This window comes from Lichenostomus cassidix, chromosome Z (assembly GCF_008360975.1).
Source record: "Lichenostomus cassidix isolate B80296 chromosome Z, HeHo_3.0, whole genome shotgun sequence".
Taxonomy (NCBI): domain Eukaryota; kingdom Metazoa; phylum Chordata; class Aves; order Passeriformes; family Meliphagidae; genus Lichenostomus; species Lichenostomus cassidix.
Window position 1 is genome coordinate 32,216,305 of NC_139511.1, and position 24,912 is coordinate 32,241,216.

Below are 24,912 nucleotides of genomic sequence, written 5' to 3' on the forward strand. Positions count from 1 at the left end.
ATTTTTGACCTTTGGTGGATGTTCCTGCTTCAGCCTGCCCTGCTCATGCATGCAGCCCCTTTGCCAGTAAACTACTAAACAGTGTTAAAAAGTAGCTATAAGAACAAATGGTTATGAGCCTATTTTCTACTAACTGAAATCCTGAATTCAAGGGTTGCTAGTTTTCTAAAACTTAGGCTCCAGTCTAATTAGAAGTTACTGCTTGTGGTTGGTATTACATTAAGTTCTAATTTCTAATCCTTCATGTTCAAGACACACCAGGCTCCAGGACACTCATCAGGACAAGGATTCTGTACAGAGCATGCACTGGATCTCTGCAGTAGTACCCAGCTTCCTAAATGGTTACCCTGCACATGAGGTCATCTGGCCTCTTTAGTTCATTGGAAACAGAGCAGGCTCTCTACTGAAGGGTGCCTGTACTGATGCCCTTTATCTGAGTGCCAGCCGCAACTTGTCATTGCTTTCCTCATTTTATGTAGTATTTAACAACCATACTTTTCTTTGTCATTTTCTGCAGGCTTTGCTCAGTGCTGGGGTTTCAGTAGTTTAGAAAGCCAGTTATTTCAGTAAGAGTAAGGGTTTGGCCTGTAACTAGTTGCAGGAGTAAAGCAGAAAAGCTCTGTTGACCGTCGTGGGCAAATTCTAGGTCAGAAACTCACAATGTTCCCTACAAACTGTAGGATTACTTTCAGGCTCCGTGGCAGTTTTGAATTTCTTGTACTGGTTTTGCAGTTCTTTTAGCCAAACTGTGTATGAAATAGCTGTGTCTGTGTCCTTCCTTTAACAAAGTTGTGTCTTCCTGGTTTCCTTACATACCTGATTTTTTTTTTTTTTTACTAGGTGAAAGAAAGACAACAGTCTCTTGCACAAAGATTATGAACAAGAATATCAGTCTTGTGGACAACAAGAAGTGCAAATATTTAACAAAACCTGAACCACAGATCCGCAAGTGCAACGAACAGCCCTGCCAGACCCGGTAATAGTGATTTGATTAAATTAAACTATAAAATCTAGATGTAAAAATCTTACAGTGGACTCCTTCTGACAATGAATGTGCAATAAATACATTCATCCAAATTGTTACAATGTAGAGAAATGTTACAATGTAGAGAAAGTGTTACAATGTAGAGAAAACAGAGAGTTCGTCAGCACCATGCCTAAATCAGTTCTTATTGAAGCGGTTCATTACTTTCCTCAGAAAGTGTTCTCACAGACTGATCCGTGCTTCAAAACTGAAATTTAAGTGCTGTTTATCTAAAGATATATATGGAATTTAATCCCATGCTCTTAATTAATGATATATTTTAGGTTTTTTTTTTTTTTCCTTCAGTCAAGGCTTCGCTTCTTTAAATCTCTTGAAAAACTCTGGGTACACTAGAGTTTGCTAGCACTTGCTAGCTAGCAGCTAGCAAGAGCTGGCTAGCATCCCCACGAGTAAGCACTGGGATCAGTCTCCTGCTGTCATTGGAGGACAGGTAGATGGCATTTTTAAACAAAACAATGCAAAACAAATTAAATGCAAATACTGTTGAGGGAAGTGTGTAAAGTGAACTAGAAGACATAGCTTTCTTGGAAAGGATGAAGTACTGAAATTGATAAAATGCAAAGTATGATACATTTTAAGTAAGACAAAACTGCTGACATTTGGACTTTCCCAAACTAGGGCATTAGCCTTTGGCGGGATTATTTATATTTCATTGTACGCATTTTTGAGGAGACCGTTGTTTTATTTTATTAACGTCACTTAATGGATAGAAATGGAAAAATCTGATGTTTTTCTCAGGCATTGTCTACCATAAATTTTCAACATTCTGCATTTTTTCGAGCTTATTAGGTGAAAATTTTAAGATGTTGCTAATTGATACTCAGAGATGCTGTGCTCAGAAATGTAGAAAGATTTAATGATCCTTAATGATCCAGTTTTTAATACACTGTAAGTGATCATTACAAAATCTTATTAGCTTTCAACAGAAGTGTTACTAAAGCATACACTTGCGTAACTACTTCTTTGCTATTGGCATTTGAAGAAATACCTTAAAGTCTGTTTAATTATCTTTACAGGCTATGATTTGTAAATTATATATTTGGACAGATAACAAAACACCCCTTAGTTAAATGTTTTATTTTATTGCTGCAAATGCATGACAGAAGGTTAAAACAAATTTATTAAGTCTCAGTTTCCTAAAAGATCTCCTTGCAAACTAAGTCTCCACTTGTGTACTGCATCAGGGGCAGAACTGTTTGATTTTTAAGGGCACGTGACCATAGTCTGGATCTACAGAACATCTGGGGAAAATTATGTTCTAGAGTGATTGCTCTCCAGGTATATGGACTCTGCCAAACTGCATCAGCCTTCCTTGCTGCTGTGATTTAAACCATGCACCCTGAGTTAGGCCTGACCTGAAGACCATGAAGAATTGTGAGCTTTTATGCTTTCTCCAGAGCAAGGAGTCTTTCATACTTGAGTGATTCTTTCTTGCAACAGAGTATTTTCAAGGAATGCTGAACTTTACATGCATGGCATACACTTGACAAAGATAAACATACAGAGAACAACAGGTGGGCTGGTCAGGGATCTGTCATCTTTAAAATGTACATATATTTTGTAAATTTCCTAATTGGAATTATAATTAGAGGAAAGTTCTTTGAAAACATAGGAATAATGTACTGGGGAAGGAAGCTATATGTACAATAATAAGGTATTAAATGTAATATATGTTAGATTAATTAATACTCTATTAGCAAAATGACAGTAAAAGGAGGCTGCAAATATGCAAGTGTGTCTTGGGTGTATACACTGATGAGAAAAAGATTAAGATAATGTGATGATATTTTTTCCCTTCTTGATGTCTTATTACTACATTGCCTGTGTTTCTTTGCAGATGGATGATGACAGAATGGACACCATGTTCAAGGACATGTGGAAAAGGAACCCAGAACAGACAAGTAGCCTGCACACAGCAGCTCAGAAATGGGACCCTGATCAGAGCTAGGGAGAGGGATTGTCTGGGGCCAAAGCCAGCTTCTGCACAGCGCTGTGAAGGCCAGGACTGCATGACTGTGTGGGAAGCAGGAGTTTGGTCAGAGGTGCGCCATTTATTTATACAAATACTCCATAGTCGTAATTTGGGCCTTTGTATTTTCTGGAAATAAGGCCCAAATAATGCTTTTTTCAGTATCAAGTGGCACAGCTCAGCCTAATGATTTTCACAGTCCTCATGCAATGATTTAGGAAAGGGTTCAGGAACTAGGAGAACCAGCTGTGTAGAACTACTACATTTTACCCAATTAAAGTAGTGGAACAGTTTCTTCTGGCTGGTTCTCAAGCACGTGTAATCAAGTATATCCTGACTGTAGTAGTGGGTAACTAGGGGCAAACAAAATTAAGGCATCACTTATTAGCTACAAGACCTTGAGTTCAGAGTGGGGACATGTGGAACGTACTTTTGTACCAAGGGACATTGATCAGTAGATAGTTGGTGCCACCCTGCTTCAGAGAGGCTTTGAGGGGAGCTTCTGGTAAAGACAGACCTTTTCTTCCCTTCCTCTTTCTTCTCCACTCTTTTTCCAAAGCAAAAGCAATAGTTAAACAGGTTTGTAAATAACACAATTTCACATATGTTGCATCTGGAAGGATTGCTGTAGAATGTAATTATTATTCAAAAAGCTTTATTAATTTAAGATCTTTAAAGGTGCTCGTCCATTTGGCTTTCTTCATCTTTGATTTCTTCTAAAATTAACTGTCCATGGAGGAAGAAGAGTGTTGTTCTCACTGCCATCTGGACAAGATGAAGGGGTTATTTGGAGCTTCTCCCTTTAGTGGAAGAGTAAAGGCAATTTGATTGCCTCCCATACTAGAAGCTGTGCTATGAATCCCTCTGTGATCAAAATACAAACAGCAGCTTCTGAATGTGGGTGCAATCCCTTCTTTGGACTGCTCTACTCAGCAGAACCACTTGATGCCCAAGCAAGAAAGAGCTAACAAATAGGGAATGTGTTCAAAGATGAAAAGCAGATGCTGAGGCAGAGATAGGAGACATAAATAGCAGTTTCTGGCGTGGTACACAGTTTTATAATGCAAGGGCTGGTTGTGAGAAGAATGGCATCCATTTACAGAGGTGTGAAAAAGAAATACACTGATTGTTTGGTCAGTTTGTTTTACTTCAGAGATGAGAAATGAGCGAGTATGTGTTTTTTGGAAGCAATAAATACTTTCTGAAGAGTGAGGTATTTCCCATTGCCATTCCTACTATCCCCATTATGTAGGAAGCTAGCCATTACTGCTTCCTGCAGTTACAATCAGCTTGGCAAAGGAGAGTTTTGAACTGCAAGCAGTGGGATGATCAAAAGCAGTGATAATGTTTTGAGAAGGAAATGGCATCATTTTTGGCAGTGTAAGTGGGAATGGTGGAAAAAAACCATAGATTAGGACCTTCTGAGCAACTTGAGGAGAGTTTTCACATGCTGTCTACATAGTGACTTTGAATTTTCAAGTTCAGTCTGGATTCTTGCATAGATTTAGAATATTTACTTTTCCTTTCTACATTTTCCCCCCTCCCAAGAAAAGCCTGTTAGACACTAAAAGATGCTAAAAGGACTTTTCTGAATTAGCTTCATATTTTATTCCTATGAATATTATTTTGATTTTCTTACACTGTATTTCCTTTCATTCGAAGAAGAAAGATTTCCTAATATTTTTACTATACCTTGCTTTCATTTAACTTTTCAGATATTTCCTTATTCAAAAGTCTGTTTTTCCTTAAGCAAATAAGTTTTGATCTAATTTTAGCTAAAATGAATCCATTATCATTCTGTCCCATAAGGAATTTTTGTTCAAGTTTTTTTTTTTTTTTAATAAATCTAATATTGATGCAATTGAAGGTTGGATGTCTGGAGATCACTGAAGCTGTGAAATATTTATGCTGGCCTGTCAGGAGTCATTAGGAGGGGATGAAATGGAGAAACTGAATTTTGTAGAAATCTGAAAAACATTTCTTTTCCAACAGTGCTCTGCAAAGTGTGGTAAGGGAGTACGGCATCGGACTGTGAGGTGCACCAATCCACGCAAAAAATGTGTTCTGTCCACAAGACCTAAAGAAGCAGAGGACTGTGAGGACTATTCCAAATGCTATGTCTGGAGAATGGGAGACTGGTCTAAGGTGAGTAATCCTTAATACTAGTGCCCTCCAGCGTAATACATTTTGCAAGTTGATTTCTTAATAAGAATTACTCTTACCAAAAGTGTACAAGTGTCCCAGCTGAGGGAACCATAAGGGTGTAAACTAAAAAAACCCCAACCCTAACCTGGTAGTCACAGTGAGACTGCAGTATAAATAAAAATCAGAAATATGAAGTAAGTGTGAGATAAATTTTCAATATAGTGCAAATCTGTATAAACTTATTGTTGTCAGTAGGCAGGCAAGCAACTTCAGAAACTGCAGCTAACTCCAACCTCACAGTCTACATATTTCATTAATTTGTGTTTGCACATTTTATTTGTGTACCATCCTGCTTCAGAGGATGTACTAAAGTACACCGTCCAGCCTTATACAGAAGCACCATTAACCTATTAAATTCCCACATAAACTGCTTAGCATCTAGTAAGCACGCATTACTGTTATTCTGTTATTATTCCTTTATTATTACACTCAACATAACTGACATTACATTATTTTATTGGCATATTGGTTTTGGTTTTAGTGAGGTGGATAAGCATAGACCAAACTGTAACAAATTATATCCATTAGATCTGTGATTGACCTAGAATATCTGATATAGTTTTGGAATATGCAAAACATGATGAAATTCTACAACTGAACCTTGTCAAAGTTTTCTCTTGCTGTATCACAGACCACACTTTAGCAGAAAGATTGTAATCTCTTTTTATTTCCTTTGCTTCTCTTCATAACTTTGCACATAACACTTTTACTTTCAGCACCTAATATTATTGCAGCATTTTTTTAACTTACTTGTATGGAGAAGTATTTAATGTATTTTTAGTTGTCTTTCATGTGATGTAGGAGCTGGAAACAAGGACTAAAGCCAGCAGTGTATGACTAGCCAGCCTTCCAAGAATTAGCTGCAAGTGCTCTGTGAGTAACTAGCGACTTCAAAAGCACATAGTATAACCATTAATTTTTTAGACAACAGAAGCAACTAACTTTCAGTAGCAGTATTACTTTTACAAGAAGATATGTTTGGCAATAAAGTTTGGTATTTCCATTTTTTTACCACATAACTACAGTTAAAACTTGCATCATTTAGCACTAGCACCAGTAGGAAGTAAACTGTGGAGAAATGACCATCTGCTTTCTTAATTGAAGCAGTCATTCAAATTGGGGTTGCTGAGGCTATGTGGGGATGCTCAGACAGTTGCACTGTGTTCCCAGTGCCCTCTGGAGAGAAGAACTTTATTCTCTAATTCAGTACTTTTCACAATCATCCATGTCATAGATGAGTGTACAAAAACTTATACGTTCTCCTGTTTAAAATTTACTGACAATCTTGTATTTTCTGTTCTCCTCCTATAGCCAAAGCTGTAAGGCTCTCACCTAAATTGTACTTTGAACTTCAAAATTAGGGCATGAGGAATTATGGAATTGCCAAAATCCTTTGAACAGTTAACATACAGTCTGACTATGACTTGTGCAGCGGAGATTTTCCAAGATTTATACTAAAAAATAGATACTTTAATTTCTTTATGGAGACTCAAGCTCAATTTAAAATACACTTGGATTTCCATTTCTTTTTTCTGTCACTCTTCTGTTCCATTGAAGGAGTACGTAGCAACATGGAGTCATGGCATACATGTTAATATGTCTGCAATGATGGAAACAAATGGAAAGCTCAGATAAATGTTAATCTTTGTTCACTGTTTGTTTCTAACTCAGAGGTTCAGTGCAGCCTTCTGTGTTCCCTGTTTTTACTCTTTAGGATTGTTCTTGACATTGACAGAAGTCTGTTCCTTTGAGCAGAGCCAAGTTCTCCCTAGCTAATGCCAAGACTTGACTTGAAAAATTTAAATGACGCTTCTCACACATTGAAACAAGAGGCTTAATGCGATCTTTACCCGCTTTGCTGTTTCCCTTGAACTCCTAAGACATAATTTTAAATGAAGCTTAAATTGCATTATTACTGAAAAGATAACACAATTAATAGTTTTTGAGTGCTGTAATTGAGTTAATTTGTTTTATTGGTATAGTAACATAGAGATCAAATACTTTTTGAGCTCTATGTTTTAACAATACCAATGCAAAGAAAATTTGACCAAAATTCCAAGCTTCAATAGATCAATAAACACAGTAATACTTCTAAAAACTCAGTGTAAAAGAAGTCTGTACAACCTGGCCTGTGTGCAGCATTTAACTCTGTAATGGCATTTAAGTCAGCACAGTGGGTCTATACGCTATAAACATCGCTGTTCTTAACATCACTTGGGCTTTGTGCCCGCCTTTGTGAGGAATATGAGTATGATGAGAAAGGAAAGAGTAAAAGCTCAAACTGAGCTTCTTGAGCTAGGACCTAGCAATATTACCAATGACATTGTATTTTCCCAGCGAATGCCATCCATGAAATATCCTACCTAACAATGTGAGAATTACCTTCAGATGAGGAATTCCCACAGATCATAGCTATTCTAGCACCAGCTAGGGCAAGATGTTGTTAGCACCACTGTCCCTTGCTAAGCTGCCCACTGGCTACTCATTTCAAAGCCATACAAGGACAAGATCATGCTCAGAGGCATTCATCAGCTAAGTATAAACAAGTAGGCTGAGGAGAGGTGAAACGAAATGCATGATAACCGCGTGTTTACACATCTGCACAGCTTACTAAGGAACACATCATTGTAGAAGTCATTCTCCAAAAAACACTTGCATTTCAGCAGCACTGGGTACTCAAAGGGTGTGTCTAGGGCACTTTATGTAGGAAACTGTGTATATTTTTTTCTGCTGCTATCTAGACTCTTTGGAACACTATCAGAATAAAGGAAGCATGAGAAGCAGGATGAATTTTGGGACAGAGAATACTTTTGAAAGTGGGTATTGAAAATGGTAGTTGAAAACCTAAGTTTGATATGGTATTATATCAGAAACTTTTGGTGATATTCAGCAAGGGTCAAATAGGGTCAAAAGAAAACAAATTAGAATTTAGGAGCAGCCATTTGTGAGATGAAGAGAGATACATACAGTATGTGTGCATAGGAAACCAGAGAAGATAATGTGGCATAACTTGTGAGAAAACTGGAAGAAGTATGCATTCTGTGGAAACTAAAGATGGAACAGCAGCAGAATTTCTAAATGGTATCAGTGTGTTAGACCAGACGTGCTGAGAAGCCAAATACAACATCTAGGATAGTGGTCCCAATGGCTGGGATGAAATTCCCTTCATCTATAGCCTGAAGAAGCAAAAACATGAAGCAAATTAATCTTATACTTTTTTTTCCACTGAGTCTGAAAGGGCATCTGAAGCAACTGCTTTGTTTTCACACCAGTGAATCCCAGAATTCATGGCCTGTTCCAAATTATTTGTTTCAGACAGTACAGGGAGTGCTCCCTAGAAAGTGTGTGTGCATAGAGGGAGGAAGTCAAGTCTTCATCTGCTGGGGGGAGACAGAATCACAGAGAGATGTACTAAATGAGTGTTACAGAAAGCAGAGATATCAGTGATAAGGATGGTTTCTCTTCTGCCCTAGTCAAAGAACATGTGAAAGTGGAGAGAAGGAAAAAACCCACAATTTTTTGCCAACTATTCCAGAGCATGGGACATTCAGCCTTTAAATGGTGTGCATAAATATTTCAGCAGCCTCTAAATTTCCACAGCAAACAAACTCAACTTATTTAATCTCTTTCAATTAAAAAAGAAAAAAAGGATAATATTAATGTTATGATTTTGCTGACAAGGGACTTAGCCTTGGTTTTATTCCTTGAATCCCATCCAAAATTGTTAAGCTCTTCTAAATTCTTGTAATGGAATACCGCTGGCCATGAGTCAAAATATAACACTATCAGTTGATTTATGGACAAAGAAATGACGTGACATTAAATAATAGAAGTTTAAATAGTACTGTAATCAGGTCAATTACTTTCATGTTGACCTAAATATAGTTAATTTGCAGCAAATGAAGTATGTCTTTGTTTCATTAATTAGGCATGGATAAATAATATGGAAGATGTCAATATAATGAAATGAGACTGGGAGGTTTTTTGTACATTTCTAACCAGTCTGGTAATATTAACAATATTAACATCTTTTGTTTCAGATAAAGGGGTTTTTTTCTATCAGTATACTACGGTATTTTGGCTGGAATAAATGTGCCATGTTAGTTTCTAGAAAAACAGAACAAGACCACCCATAATAATAGAAGAAACCACCAATAAGACTGGAAAGGATTTGAAAAGTAGATATCAACCATTTTGCACACACAGAAAAACACATGAGTGGGAAATTCTAGTCTTTGTATCACACTTAGGTCTACTAAGATACTTTTGTTGGTTTTCTGCTACAAGCATCTTTAGGGTAACAAGGTTTAGGGGAATACCAAGTTGGAATCAAAAGGTAATTATGAGTGTTGTGTTGTCTCTCAAGTTGCATTATCTGCAAGTGAGCTTATATTAGAAAATAATTTAGTTTTGTTACATCTTAATAGTTCCCATGAGAATTGAACCTAGGCCCCATAGGAAAATGAAGCACAAGCAAACACCAACAAAAGAATTTAACAGTTCTTGCTGAAAGATGCTTGCAGTCTTACCTGACAAGTGACATGGTCATGAAAGAACTATGTAAATAAACAGATAAATAATGAAAAGAAAGGAAAAAAATTAAATCCACCTGATAATATGTACTCTGTTTTTCGCTATGAGAAAGTCTTAAACAGAAGTTACCACCTTTATACACTGACACTGCTTGACAGAGGAAGAAATGCTTTGATGCATTCAGCAATTATACAAAATTGTTTTGGACTCTGATGATTTTAAAAAGTGGTTTCTAGGGAAGCAGGTTGAGATGTCTTCTAGAGAAACAAATCAGTAGTGAAAAGATTGACTTCTAAGTCACCTTCATAAACCTGAAAAATTAGAGGGGGGCTAGGAAATTTGAAAAGAAAAGGAGATCTGAAATATACTTGAACAAGCTAGGGTTTTCTTATTCCCAAATAATAGAAATAAAATCATAAAATGCTGCTAAAATAGATAATTGATAACATTATAAATAAATTTTGTTTTCTTCTACTTATGCCCAGCAATATTTCAGTACTAAATATTGTTAATTTTAGCATGCAGTCATTGACTTTGAACCTTTAGGCAGCTCTACAAATTTTCTGCATGCCCCTTCCCACCAAATTTTCTGTGGTTCTACCTACAACCTGAAACGGTTGCTACATGCAAAGCAGTGGGGCTGCTATTTCCTGTACCTGCTTTAGTCACTCTTTGAAATTGACAAGTATGACTGACTGGGTGTAGTGATCCCTTGGAAGGCCAGGCAAAGGGGACAAGTTCACACCTAGCAGTGCCATGCATGTGTCATGCAGCTACAAATACAGAAGTTACAGGTAGCAGCATTGGCAGCTTCCCATCACCTCCTTTGCCACTGCTAGTGTCTTCCAAGCCGTTCTAGTGCAATCTATACACAAGCAGATACAAATTTCCAGCTTTTCTCCTTGTGAGCGTTACGGTGCTAGGCCATGCATTACTACTGCAAGGGATTTACATATGCACATGTGTGCATATAAACATAGATATAAGTAAAGAACTTCATTCTTGGGAATAGCTTAAGAGAAGCAATGTCCTATATCTGCTGTGTGCTTTCCCATAAATTTCTACTGATTTTTGTTGGGAGTTCTGGGATCTTTGAATAGTGGGTGTTCTGGAAGGCTCATGCATAATTCAGCAGGTAGAGAAATAGCCTGGTGCTGAGACTGAGTGCATTATGCATTCTTTTGCCTGGTGTATTTCCATCTCAGGATCTTAGGATCATTTATCTCTTTCCAAACATAATGGTTCACTTGAGATCTGTTAAAATTTAAATAATCCATCTGCTCTTGTGGGACCTAGCTGATTTTTGTTTGTTGGAAACTTTCTTCTTTCATGTTTCTATTATCCTGTATTTCATGCAGTTAAAGAAAATACTGCCGCAGGTGTTCATTCTTGTGATACAGCTGATCTTGTATGAAATTCTTATTTTGTCTCAAAAGTATTTACTGGTTGGTTTCCATTATTTTGTTTTAATCTGTGTGATTGTCACTTTTTTTGCTGTTTTCTGATAGCTTATGACTAGTGACAAGATGAAAATACTTAAAAAATATAAGAAATAACTGAATCTTGAAAATTTCTTTTGAAATACTTGTTTCAGAGGCTGCCTTGAGCACCATGAAACAATAGTTTTCAGTTTTCAAAGCAGTTAAGAGAGGGGACAACAGAACTGCTACTTTGGACTTTCAGAGGGCAGACTTTGGACTGTTCAGAAGACTGATTGACTGAGTAAGGCCCTCGGGAGGCAATCCTAAATGGCAAAGGAGGCAAAGGAAGGTTGGACATTCTTCAAGAAAGAAATCCTAAAGGTGCAAGAGTTGCCTGTCCCCACATGCTGAAAGATGAGCTGACTGTCTTGTTTGAACAGAGAGCTTTGGCAATAGCTTTGGTGTGGGGGGGAGCCAAGGCCCAGCTAGAATTTAATCTGCCTATTGCCTGCCATAAAAGACAACAAAAAATGCTTCTATAAATACATTACCAACAAAAAAAGTCTGAGGAGAATCTCCATCCTTTATTGTATGCAGTGGGAAGTATAGTGACAAATGATGAAGAAAAGGCTGAGTGCTTAATGCCTTCTTTGCCTCAGTCTTTAATACTTAGAGCAGTTGTTCTGCAGGTACCCAGCCCCCTGAGCTGAAAGACAGGGATGGGAAATAGAACCAAAACCTCACAATGGAAAGGAAAAATGGTCAGTGGCCTAATCCATCACTTAGAAACAGACAAGTCTGTGAGGGTGGATGGGATCCACACAAGGCACTGAGGAAGATGGAAGGAGGATCTGGGAAACTACAGGCCTGTCAGCTTTACCTCAGTGCTGGGGAAAGTCAGGAGCAGGTCATCCTGAGTGACATGACATGGCACATACAGAACCTGCATGATCAGGCCCAGTCAGTATATGGGTTAATTAAAGGCAGTTCTTGACTAACCTGATCTCTAAGACAGAATTATCCACCCAGCGGATGAGGGAAAGGCTGTGGGTGTTGTTTACCTGTAAAGCCTTTGACACTGTCTCCCACAGCATTCTCCTGGAGAAGCTGGCAGCCCATGGCTTGGACAGGTGCTCTCTTTGCTGGGTTAAGAGCTGTCTGGATGGCTGATCCCTGAGAGGAGTGGTGAATGAAGTTACATCCACTTGGCAATTGGTCACTAAAGGTGCTCCCTAGGGCTTAGTACAGGGCCAGTCCTGTTTAACATCTTCATTGATGATCTGGACAGGGAGATCAAGTGTACCCTCAGTAAGTTCACAGACAACTAAAGTTGCATGGGAATGTTGACTTGCTGAAGCTTGGAAAACTGTGCAGAGGGATCAGGACAGACTGGATTGATGGGCTGAGCGCAGTGGTAAGAGGTTCTACAAGGCCAAGTGGTGGATCCTGTACTTGGATCACAACCCCAGGCAGCACTACAGGCTGGGGGCAGAGTGGCTGGAAAGCTGCATGGCAGAAAGGGACTGGGAGGTGCTGGTCAGCAGCAACTGAACATGAGACAGCTGTGCCCAGGTGCCCAAGAAGGCCAATGGCATCCTGGCCTGTATCAGCAGTAATGTGGCTGGGAGGACCAGGGCTGTGATCCCCCCCCTGTACTCAGCACTGGTGAGGCTGTTCAGTTTTGGGCCCCTCACTGCAATGAAGGTATTGAAGTGCTGGAGCCCAGAGAAGGGCAATGGAGCTGGTGAAGGGTCTGGAGCAGAAGTCCTGTGTGGGGTGGCTGAGGGAGCTGGGGGTGTTTAGCCAGGAGAGAAGGAGGCTCAGGGTAGACCTTCTCTCTTTCTACAACTCCCTGAAAGGAGGTTGTGTGGGGTGGGATTCAGTCTCCTCTCCCAGGTAACTAGTGAGAGAATGAGAGGAAATGGCCTCAAGTTGAGCCAGCAAAGGCTTAGGTTGGATATTAGGAAAAAGTTCCTCAGCAAAAGGGTTATCAAGTATTAGAACAGACTGCCTAGGGAAGTAGTGGAGTTACCATCCCTAGAGGTATTTAAAGACCTGTAGTTGTGTTACTTAGGGGCATGGTTTAGTGATGGAATTGGCAGTGCTTAGTTAATGGTTTGACTCAATGATCTTAGAAGTCTTTTCCAACTTAACTGATTTGATGATTTCATTCTTGTATTTCAGCTAAGTAAAAGTCCTAAGCATTCAGTTTCCTTGTAAACTCATAGTTTCTTATGTTTTTGGTTTTTATATATCTTTCATAGCCATTTAGGTGAGTCACGTGCTATCACTTCAGATCTTCATTATTTAAAATCTGGTAGATACAGTGACTGGAAGTAAAGTAATTGTCAGAAATGACACAGCTAAAATTTGTAAAATCTGCCAGTGTTACAATGTCAAATACTATTTAGCAGTGTGTCTAAAGTTCTAAATAAGAATAAGTAACTATTTCAGGTGGAGGTATACTTAAATTGTCTTAAAACTTGAATGTGTTTTTGTATTAAAAATAGATCTATAGAAAGTATAAACTGAAAATTTTAAATGGTGTGTAAGTACATCTGGAGCATATAGAGAAACTTGGCTTTCTGGATCTGTTATGGTATTACAGGATTTCTCCATGCTTTGATATAGGTCTTTAATGATGAGAGAAAAATGCTGGTACCTTCCACGATATCAGCGGGAAATGAAAGGCTGTAATAGAGTCTCAGGTTTTTTGTGGATTTGGACTCCAGCTTGTTTTACCTCTAACAAAACAGAGTAGTGTCATTGGGATAATCCAGGTTTTTCAACCGTGAAGTGGATGATTGTCTTTCATTAATTCATCCAAGAAAGAAATTGGGCAATGAAACCTGGGTTTCACATGGAGACAGAGAATTTTCTTTTTCCAAGCTGAGTCCAGAGAGCCTGTTCAGATTCAAGCCTATCGAACCACACTATTGATTCAGAGTAGAGAGGTGAGGATATTCTAAAGAATAGACATATATACTGACCTAGAAAAAAAAAAAATTCTTTTTATTCAACTTACAAACTTTCAGTTGCTTCTTGTCTTGATACAAAAGGCAGTTTTGTCTCCTCTGCCAAACAACCATGTTCTGCATGGGACCTGAAAAATGATTAAGAAAAATAAAGAAAGAGAAAAGAAAGGTCCAGATTCTTGAGATGAGGTGATGGGGGTTTCCTCCATTGGAATCCTGTATTCAGTTTATCAAGGGAACTGGGGCTCTGTCTGTCTTTATTTGAATTCTTATCTCTTTTGAACAGTTATACAGTACAAATTCTTACCCTAGAAAGAAGAGCTAAAAAGAAAAAATTGAGAGAGAGGGGGGACAGAAGAAGGAAAAAAAATAATATAAAAATAAAATAAATAGGGACAACTAAAACTTGCTAAACTTAGAAGAGATCAACAGCAGACTTTTTTTCAGCTAAACTTAGCACAAGTTCTGAATTTTAAATTTGGCATACTGAGGTGTTGGGTGTGTCAGAAATGAGAGAGGCAGAAAGACCTTCCTGGAAATGATGCATGTGAGAACTCAGACTCCATCTTATGCTTGTATCCATCAGTCACTCTTTTTGTTACACTACTCACAATGCCTTTACTGGAAAAAAAAATAAAGAGCTTAAATAACCTGAAGATTCTTTGCTTGATGTAGGTAATCTTTAAGAATATTGCCAAACTCAATAAAAAGCCTTTGCTGAAAAAAAAAAATGCACCACTTTATCTCTACCTGCCTTTGAAAGCAAACTTCATAAAAAGACAAAATAGAAAAAGATTTTGCAAGCATGTCAGCAAATATGATTCCTGCTGCTAAAGTCTGATTGCTTGCTATTCTTGTTTCACACTCACTTCATGAAAAGGTTGAAACCGCTTGAAAGCTGGAACTGATGAACCTATACATAAATGATTAGGAATGCTCTGCTAATAATTTCCAGTAAAACTCATCACTGAGTTTCCTTATGAGCACGTCAGCCTCTGCGTTGAATGCTACTTAGACTTGTAAAAACCTTTTATTGAACAGTCCACTTAGTCTCAAAAATAAATTGTCCAAATCAGTTCTGTTAATACTGTCACAGATTGGCTTTTTCATTGTGGATTGTATCAGCCTCTTCAGTGATTGCCTGTTGGCTTGGCACAAAGATGCATTTTGACCGTTACTGTCTGCCAGTGACAATTTTTCCCTTAATTTAGGAATTCCTACTTCTCATGAAGGCCAGCTGGAAGCAGCTAACACATTACAGCAACTTCCTCAGCTGTTGGCCTTGGGAATATGTATTCTCTCCAGAATATATATCTTTGGCAGGGAACAGGAAAAAGGAATCTTGGGTAGCGGGTGTGCATGCCAAGTGTAAGGATTGTTATATTTAACGCCTAGGTTTCTGTCCTTGAAATTATGTCTAAAAGAAGTTCAAAAGTAGGACAAAATTCAAACAGGGTGGTTAGATTTTTTTTTGAAAGAAGGAAAGATTTTTTAAAAAGTAGCTGTTAATTATCTTTACACAGGAATTTTTTGTAATATTTAACAGGAATGTTTTACATGTCTTGCTGCTTGAATGGTTTTACAGTACCTTTAGGACTGTGTCCAAAATGCACAGATTAACAGCCACATAAAAAACCCCCTCTGGCTGTGTATTAGAACATTTAGTCTAAACCTACAAATACAGTTTTCCTACAGGAATTTTTGCTAATCAGCTACATGGCCTTAAAGTGTAGGTCATCTGAACAGTGAGAAGTAAAATGCAATTGACCCCCACAAAAATAAACTATTGCATGTGCCAGACTGACATTTGGAAGACAGAGAGGGTGGGAAGAAGAACTACAGAAATCTGTTCTTCAAAGATGTGCGTTGAAATTAACTTGCAACCTGCTAAAATAATGAAAATGCTACATATTGGTTTGGAGTGGGCATTTTCTGTAAATCTTATATATGTAAGCTTTACATTTATATATACATATAAAGGCACATAAAATTGCAAGCAGTTTTGACAGATAAATTTATTTCTGATTTAAGTCACTGCTTAATATATGTAAGTGAAAATATTTCTTATTTCTTTGAAATTGAAAGCTTTATTAGCATTTTAAACATGGAAATTCCAGAAATATGCAGAAACTATACAGCTTCAACTACATATCCCAAACACTACCTAAAATGGAACAGCTGTACATCCAGTGAAAGGTATTTACCTCAGATTGAATATTTGCTGTGAGAGAAATCCAAAGGTGAGGCAAGCCTGGCAGGCAGTTTTGGAAGAGTCTGCTTCAGCTAGAATGTCCAGTAAAATTAGTATTGAAATGAGGGTCAGAGCTCTTGCTCTGAAGGTACTTCTAGCTGATTTGCAGAAGCTGAGGTGTCTCCTAGTGAAGTCAGACCAAGTCCATATCTTTTCAGGGTAAAGAAGAAAAATATTACAAATTAGGTTTTCCTCCAATATTCAGTGTCTACTCTCAGTTATAACAGCAGTTGGCTGATGTGTTTGCAGGACAAACTCATGTTTAAGACCACTTCATGGAGACAGAAATCTCACTGTTTTTCTGTGTAGCTAGCAAGTGCACTACTAAATGCCTGATGCTTTCCCTATTTCATACTATTTCATATTACTTTGAATATGAGATAATATAGATATGGTAAAAAGATATATTTTTTCTGGCTTCCAGTCAGTAGAATTCTTAATTTTGAAGTTAGACACCACTGCTGCTGCTGATGCGGATGATGATGTGTGAACATGGAAGAGCACAGTATGCCTATCAGATCTCTCATTGATTTAAAAACCCTAGCCATTTGGAAAAATCTTGCTTTACTTGTATACTGACTAGCCTGGGCTTAAAAGTTTTGGATTGGAAGTCACTGTGGTAGCCCTGCCTCTTCTCAGTGTTCCCCAAACATCTTACAAGACTTAAGAAGTCTCCAGTTTTCTAAATTAAGAATAAATGCACTCTTAAAAATTAGTACATTTCTGCAAGATTAAGATCTATGTTTCGTCTGCTATTGGGGAAAAAATTTGTGTAGGCATATGTGTGATTTTACATGTTGACCATGTGCATAATGTTGGCTGTTACAGGAACTTAAATTATTTTTAGCTGCACAGAGAAAAGGCAGAGAATTCAAGAAGCTGAGTTCTGTTGAGATGCTTTTCTCATGCAATTTTACAGCAATATACTGAATTTAAAATTGATGGCATACTTTGAAAATACTTAAGTACTAAATTATTTCCTTGCTGTAAACCATGTATTTGTTCATGTGTTAAACTGTGGTTGATACTGAATAGAGAACTATGTATTCGTAATTTAATATCTTTAGTTGCCTTGGCTCATGGACGCTTGTATTGGTTTGAAAACAAACCAGTGGGAGATCACAAGTCAAGATTAAAATTAATAGGAAAAATTAAAAATAAGTGAAATAATAGAAGGAAAAAGTCAGATACAAGCTGACACCCCGTTAGGGTGGTGGTAGCAGTCCAAGTGAAGTAGTTCAGTTCGAGCGGTGATCCTGTGAAGGTCTGGTCTCCTCCTGAAGGTCCAATGATAGCTCTTGTCCTCTGGGAACCCAGCAGACAGGGCTAACTAGGCAGTTCCAAAGCCAAGTTATATCCAGGTGGGAATGCTTGGCTCCTCCCTCCTGGGTGGAGCATCTCACAATAGGATGAGATAAGTCCATAGTCATGTGGTGGGTCCTTGATGGCCCATTGACTGTTATCAGGGGTAAGTCATAGCAGGTGATAACAGCTAACAAGCCTACAGCTGGTGGTAATAGAATACTTAAATACATCTATATTGTAACCTAAGACAAGGCTGTATCTGATTAACTCAGCAAGATACAGTCCCGTACTGACTCACTGAGAACAGAAGCAAAATCAAGTGTGTTTCCTGCCTTTATAAAATACTGGTGTTCGATTTCATGTGGTTACAAGATCAGTCCCCTGTGAAAACATACAAATATCTTCTAGTCTCTTATACCTCTCTTGGAGTCTTATGAGTCCAAAAGATAGGAGTCTCACTTCTCTTGATGTACATATTGGGGTGCAAGCCCTCTATTGCCCCTTTAGCACATGTAAATCTTCCAAGTAACAGTGTTTAAAATGTCACTCAACGTAGATAACAAAACTAAAGGATAAAAACTTGTTTAATGTTTCCTATAGTCAAAGTTTATTCATTCTTTGCAGAAAACTATACTTCTTAATCTCCATCTTGAGACAGGATGGGTGGCAAACATTTTTTGTTACAGCACTCCTCCTTGTCTTTCTCATTTCAGTTTTTTTTAGCTGCTTCTTGAAGCCTTCCAAGGAAATACACTCCGAACATGTATGTAATTGAAATTATTTAGAAAAACATTTTCAGGATTATATGGCAAAATTTTCAGCCTGAGCTCATATTCTTCATTAGAAGAAATTGATGAGTATTTGAAGATGTTTTCACATTTCTCTAAAACTTGGTGAAATTTGTGTGTACTTGAGATAAATCATTAGTAGGAGAAAAGTCCAATAGGTAATTTTTAATAGATTTGTAGTTAAAGCAATAGCATGTGTGTCAATGGACACAAAAGTAATTCATGTCCTATGAAATTTTGTTCACAAAAACTCAGAGAAGGACAAGGCATGTTTTGTTTCATTTTGTTGTTTTAGGTTATTTTGTTTGGAATAGGTTTTGTAAGCATCTATCAGCATTGTCCAAGTTTTCATTCTAATATATTATGTTACTGTGATAGAAGTGGAATGTTACTATTGTTAGGGTGCTCAGCTGTTTTATTTTCTTACCTCATTATCTGTGGCAACAAGATGGCAAGATTGATGAAAGGCCAGGCATCATGTCTCACATTGTGTGTTTTATTTGTGAGACGTGAAAACATGAAGATGTGATGCAAAGACAGGAAGTGCACACTCTGCTCAGCAAGAAAGAGCACTTTTGATGTGGTTAATTAATGGCTTTATTAAAAATTCTTCTCTCTGTTAGTATCTGTGAATGGTTTTTTTCCATCACTGTAACCTCTAATAAGAGTAAATAGTAAACAGCTACAAGAGAGTAGCCTTTGCTTCCCTCAGGGACATTGCTGTATTTGAGTTTCATCACAGGCTCTACAAAATGGACTTCGACAGCAATAGGATGCTGGAATTAATCCTTCAATTAATACTGCTAATTTATTTGTGGTTTTTAAATTGATTTTCATTTAGCTAACTGAATAGAATTCAGAAATCCTGGAATGCTAGCATCTGAAGAAGCAGCCGCTGACTTCACCTTGACTGGCATATCACCTTCATGATTACAGGCAAGAATACCTTTCCAATGAATGTGTCTTCTGTGTGTTCCAGTGCTCTGTCACCTGTGGCAAAGGGATGCAGTCTCGAGTCATCCAGTGTATGCACAAGATCACGGGAAGGCACGGCAATGAATGCTTTTCTTCAGAAAAGCCTGCAGCCTACAGACCCTGTCATCTCCATCCCTGCAATGAGAAAATTAATGTTAACACAATAACATCACCCAGGTTAGGTAAGCAGTCAAAAATGATAAATCTCTTCAATTCTTTCTCTCCATACAGTAATAATGACCCCAGTTGAAAAACAGAAGGCTAGGACTCAGGAGATACTCAGGAGATTTAAATTCTATGCAGAGAATCTATCTTCTTGCCTCAGTTTTTGAGTATGTACATCTGAAACTGTAACTAAGAATGGTGAAGAGTTTTGTTATCCAAGGAAGGACCTTATTATGGGACTGTATGGTGTTATGGGAACAAATATGAAACAATATGAAAGTATATTTCTATTAGAGACGCTATAAACATATATATTTTTTAATATATATTCGCCCATTCAATTTTATCAAACCTTTCTAAAGTAAGAAAATACTTTATTTTCTGTTTAAAAGTTCTGCAAACTGTGTTCTCTTGATATTTGTGAAATCAAGAGGCCCTTATTTGTTCCCCAAATACAACAACTCTTTTCACTTTTCTTTAGTTCAATGTCTACATCTATAACTGACATATTAGGATCTGTGAAGGAAAATTACTTTGAATGAAGAGATCTTCTGTTCGTGGCACAACTCAGGTCTCTGTTGTTCTGAAAGAAATTGTTACTGCATAACTACAGAACTGTTAGTTCTGGTAGTTTTTATTTCCTAGTGCATTGTTGATGATGATTATCATTAGTTCCCCTAATTTTTCATCTGAATCTTGAGCATGATGGGAATATTCAAAGGCTTGCTGTAAGACAGCACATCCTTTCCCACTGATTTTCCAGAGCCCTTGTTAAGATAAACCTCCCTGTCCAATAGATTACTCCCTCATAGAACACAAGTCCAGCATTTCAAATTGTATGCAATTCTTCCTTTAAGATGTGAAGGGTGTTTCTCTTTGAAGTTTATAACCTTTAAACATTTCTGTGAAGTAGTCATTGTTTCAGTTTGCTGTTGCTTATGACCCTATCCTTCTATTTCACTGTGTTGAGGTTCTTCCAGTTTGTACTTTATCTTTCTTTGTTTAGCTGGTCTCTAAGAAGCAAGAGGCTATCGACGCATCATTGATGCTTTTCCTCTGGTGAGGTATAAGCAGATTTATGTCACAGAGTAAAGTGAATCAGAATGATTCACAGAAAAAACTGTGTTTGATTCATTAAAATTTGACTTAATTGAAGTGCACAAAAAAAAAGGTTGGGCCATTTTGTCCTCATGGAACAGATGATGTAGCACTAATTTTAGTAATCTACAGGTCAGTGTCATCCAGCATGGAGTCAGAATCCAATCTAGTGGAAACCTTAACATCTCCAAAAATACATAATGCAATGTTTTTCTTCAATATATTTATAATTTTGGCCTCTACTTCCATTTATACTATGCATTAGAGATTTTTTTATTTGGGGGTAGGGCTAGTAAAATCTGATGGGCATTGTGGCACCAGCTCTTGTACAAGTTTCTGTTCTATTAAAATAGAAGATTATCTCAAATCTGAGATGGATTTCTTTTTCAGTTCAGTTTGTGATGAGGTTTGGACAATATCTTGTTCTTGTTCCCTACTTTTCACTGGTTTCTGATTTTAATTCCATGTGTTCACTACAGCTTGTATGTGTTCACTACAGCTTGTATAACTAAATGTGCAAAGTTCCAACTTTGGTACCACAGTCTTTCTGTGATACACTGTGTAAGAGGCTTTCATAGGTGAAATAAGGCAGAAAGATGAGCTCCACTCATTCATGAGGAGACACCTGCATGACCTTAAACTAATTAAGTTCAATGCAACTTAATCCAATTTGTAAACAAAGACAATTATTTATTTAGAAAATTTTGATGTTGAATGTATTGACCACAGAAGGGAGAGGGGGATCCTTTCTTTTGTTAAATATCTGCATCTATTACCCTTTCTCTTCCCCGGATACACTTTCGGTGTCCTTGTCTCTTTTGCTACCTGATTCTTCACTAGTAAAGGCAACAGTAATGTATATTTGATTTTAATGTTCACAGCTGCTTTAACATTCAAGTGCCTGGGAGACCAGTGGCCTGTGTACTGCAGAGTGATAAGAGAGAAGAACCTCTGTCAAGACATGAGGTGGTATCAGCGATGCTGTGAAACGTGCAGGGACTTTTATGCGCAAAAAATGCAACAAAAGAGTTGACCTCTGTCAGGCTGGCTGGCTCTCAGCTCTTTGCAATCTTATTATTTATAAACACATACACACCCACACATGCTTTTTCAGACCAAATATTATCAGATGACATATAATTTAATCAAATTAATTTATTTTTGCCTGCCAGACATCCTTAATGGTTTTGGTTAGACAGCCAACATGTTTTATCTTCTGACATTTTCATAATTAATTTTTATATGAACACTTTTGGATACATTTATCAGAATTTTTAAAAATAGTAACTAGTATTTTAAATGTTTATTTTCAGTAAGGTCATCTGTTGCAAAAAAGAAAGAAAAGTCATATTATCTTGAATTTATTTTAATTTAGTCGAATAGTTTTGTTGTATATGGAAATAAAGCCCTTTTTAATTTTATTATATTTTGGCATTTGAGGTCAGAATGATCATGTGTTTTTTGCAACAGATGTCGAAGTGAACAAGCTAACATTATTAAGCAGGTTATTACAGAATGTATTGTGAAATTAGTTCATTTGATTTAGAAACATACTGAAGGGGATATTCTACTGTAACTTATAACATATATTATAAACAAGAAAATTAAAATAGCTAAGTAGAGATTTTGATCATTCTCATGGACACATACTTGAACACAAGTATTAAATCAATGAAACACTGTAGAGATTTACACTGAATCACTGTTGCACTGTTTGAGGTAGTGTAGAGAAATGCAGTCCTAGAACTTGTACCATCCTATGAATCCACGTCTGTAGTGTTTTAACGTCACTTGATTTTAAACGTTTTGAAACAAAAAACCCATGCCCCTCTATACCTTTGTGTGTCCTTTTGCAGATTTACAAATGGAAGAGTCTTTTCTCCTGCCACTTGTATGAATTAATCTGTTAAACAGTCTCAGTTCTCTGTTGATGATTTAGAAAATAGCTTTGCAATACTACTTTAGTTTTATCTTTGTCTAATGAAAAAGTCTTTATAAAATTTAAATGTTTTACAGTTTTGTAAAACATTATAAAACAGCTAAGATTTTCCTTATGAGAAAATATTGTACATGATTCACATGATTTTTACATTTTCAATAAAAAGTAAATCTCCTTTTGTTATTTGAATTTTTCCTTTCTGGGTATTCATGTCTGGTAGATTAATCCATCAAGCCCTGCATCGCCACAGTTACAGCTACAGTACGAGTGTCTTCTGCCTCTTGACTTAGGCACCACTCTGCAGCTGCAGACAGATATGTCACTCTGTGAGCCTTGATCTATATGGAAAGTTGATGATAACAGAGTAACATTCTGTGGAGAGGCAGTTATTTATCTCAGGTGAGTTCTACAACCACTGAACTTGGCAAGAGGACAGTGGTCTTCTGCCTACATCTTTTGATGCAAGCCCTTAGGTATGCTCCGAAAATACATAGGAGAGCAAAACCTGAAGGCAAGACAGCTGGAGAAATAAGCCAGAAGGGCATTATACTTTCTACTCAAAGCAAAAAGGGAATGCATCTTAATTTGACTGATTGTTCCTTTTCAATCTCTGCAAAGAGTCTACTGTATAGATGTGATGTAGATATCCACACAGTGTAATTAACTGAGGTCCCCAGTGAGGACTGTGATTCTGTCCAGGAAGAATACTTAGATGTAGTCTTAACTCCCGTTGAAATCAACATCTGTGTTTCAAATAGCTGTACTATCAAAATCTTTGGTTTGGCATCCCACTGCTGTGCATTCGAAAACTGCAAATTTAATGAGGTGCTAGTGTATGATTTTAAATAAAATACCTTCTGTTTTCAAAAAGTAAAAAAGGAAGGAAAAATAACATTGACATAATGGAATGTTATATTTTATATAATTAAAAAGTTTCAATGCACAGAAAATTCAGTTGCTCAGGGGCATAACTCCTGAATGTCACAGACACATATTTGAAAGTCTAATAGAATAATTGTAGTTGGCAGGCAAAAGAAACAATTATTATTTTGAATTTTCTTCATACTTAGCACCAGATCTTGGTAATACTCCTGCACTCACTTGAATCATGACTGAATATCAAGTGGAGGAAAAGATGCCTTCAGATTAGAGGCCAAAGGAAAACTTTTTATCAGCCAGTGGTATCATCCTCTGAGTTCTAGATGTTTATGCTCTGCTGATTTGGAATATTTCACTAACACGAATGTCATCTTAATCACAAAAATTAAAAAGTGCATTTTAACTCTGCCTGTATTTATCAAAAACAGATGAGTGACCTCTGCTGAAATCATCCTTCCATCAGTTCTATAAGAACATCATAAAAAGAAAGTACTTTTGGTTGGGAGTTAAGGATGGAAAGTTGTGGTCTAAAATGACTTCTTTAAATGTAATGAGTGAAATAAGGATGTTATCGTGCTGGTAGCTCTGGTTCTGATTCCTTTATCATCTGCAGTACAAAACAATTAGTTAAATGTGTGTGAATCATTTTGAAGCAATTTCGTGTCTAAATAGTAAATACACCTCTTCCTTCTCTGCATGAATTTGAAAGCAAGATCATTTTACTGTTTCAATATATTCTGTCATCATTCAGAGGAGCAGTACAGACCAAAATAGCCTTTTTGTCAGAAAGCTATAAGAACATTCTGAAAATGTGCCCAGACTGCTGCTTGAGCCACAGCATGCTGTGGGAAGGGCAGGCATATGCCAGCACTGCAGAGCTTTTTCACAGACCTGGGTGGCAGCAGGCAGCCCCTTCCAGCTGTGTCCAGGCAAGCCATATCCTTATGCAGGCACAGACAGTCCCGAGTTTATTCATTTTTATTGGATTTGTTCTTTCTTCTTCAGAAACAATCCCTCTGCATTAATATGTTTTCCTTCCACCCTGTTGAATAAGTAACATTTCAACACATCAGTCAGGTTCAGCTGGCATGTAAAGGTGAAATTCACTCTTAGCTCCTAAGGGTTAGAGTAGGCCTCTCTGCTAATTAAATACCACTTAGACCCTATTTTGTTGGATTAACTGGGATTTAAGTGGTATACAGGGTTTGTGCTAGGCTGGTGCACAGCAGGTTTACTTCCTCTTCCCACATATATGCTGGCCAGCTACAGTAGTGACCAAAAGTTACAACAGTTACCACTTCTCATAACTTTCTTAAAGAAATACCTGAATTTTAATTGCATTGTCATTTATTATGAAGGGAAAT

At 37.4% G+C, this 24,912-nt stretch overlaps 1 protein-coding gene across 1 annotated transcript in view; it reads left to right on the forward strand.

Moving 5' to 3' along the window:
* Positions 1 to 22,852, forward strand: part of ADAMTS19 (ADAM metallopeptidase with thrombospondin type 1 motif 19) — a 125,844-nt gene extending 102,992 nt beyond the window's left edge. The window contains exons 19-23 of the mRNA XM_085042307.1: positions 841 to 976; positions 2,883 to 3,087; positions 5,007 to 5,159; positions 19,472 to 19,649; positions 21,612 to 22,852. Coding sequence (XP_084898433.1) covers positions 841 to 976; positions 2,883 to 3,087; positions 5,007 to 5,159; positions 19,472 to 19,649; positions 21,612 to 21,763 — 824 coding nt within the window. The 3' untranslated portion in view covers positions 21,764 to 22,852. The remainder of the gene's footprint in view (positions 1 to 840; positions 977 to 2,882; positions 3,088 to 5,006; positions 5,160 to 19,471; positions 19,650 to 21,611) is intronic.
* Positions 22,853 to 24,912: the final 2,060 nt, after the last annotated feature.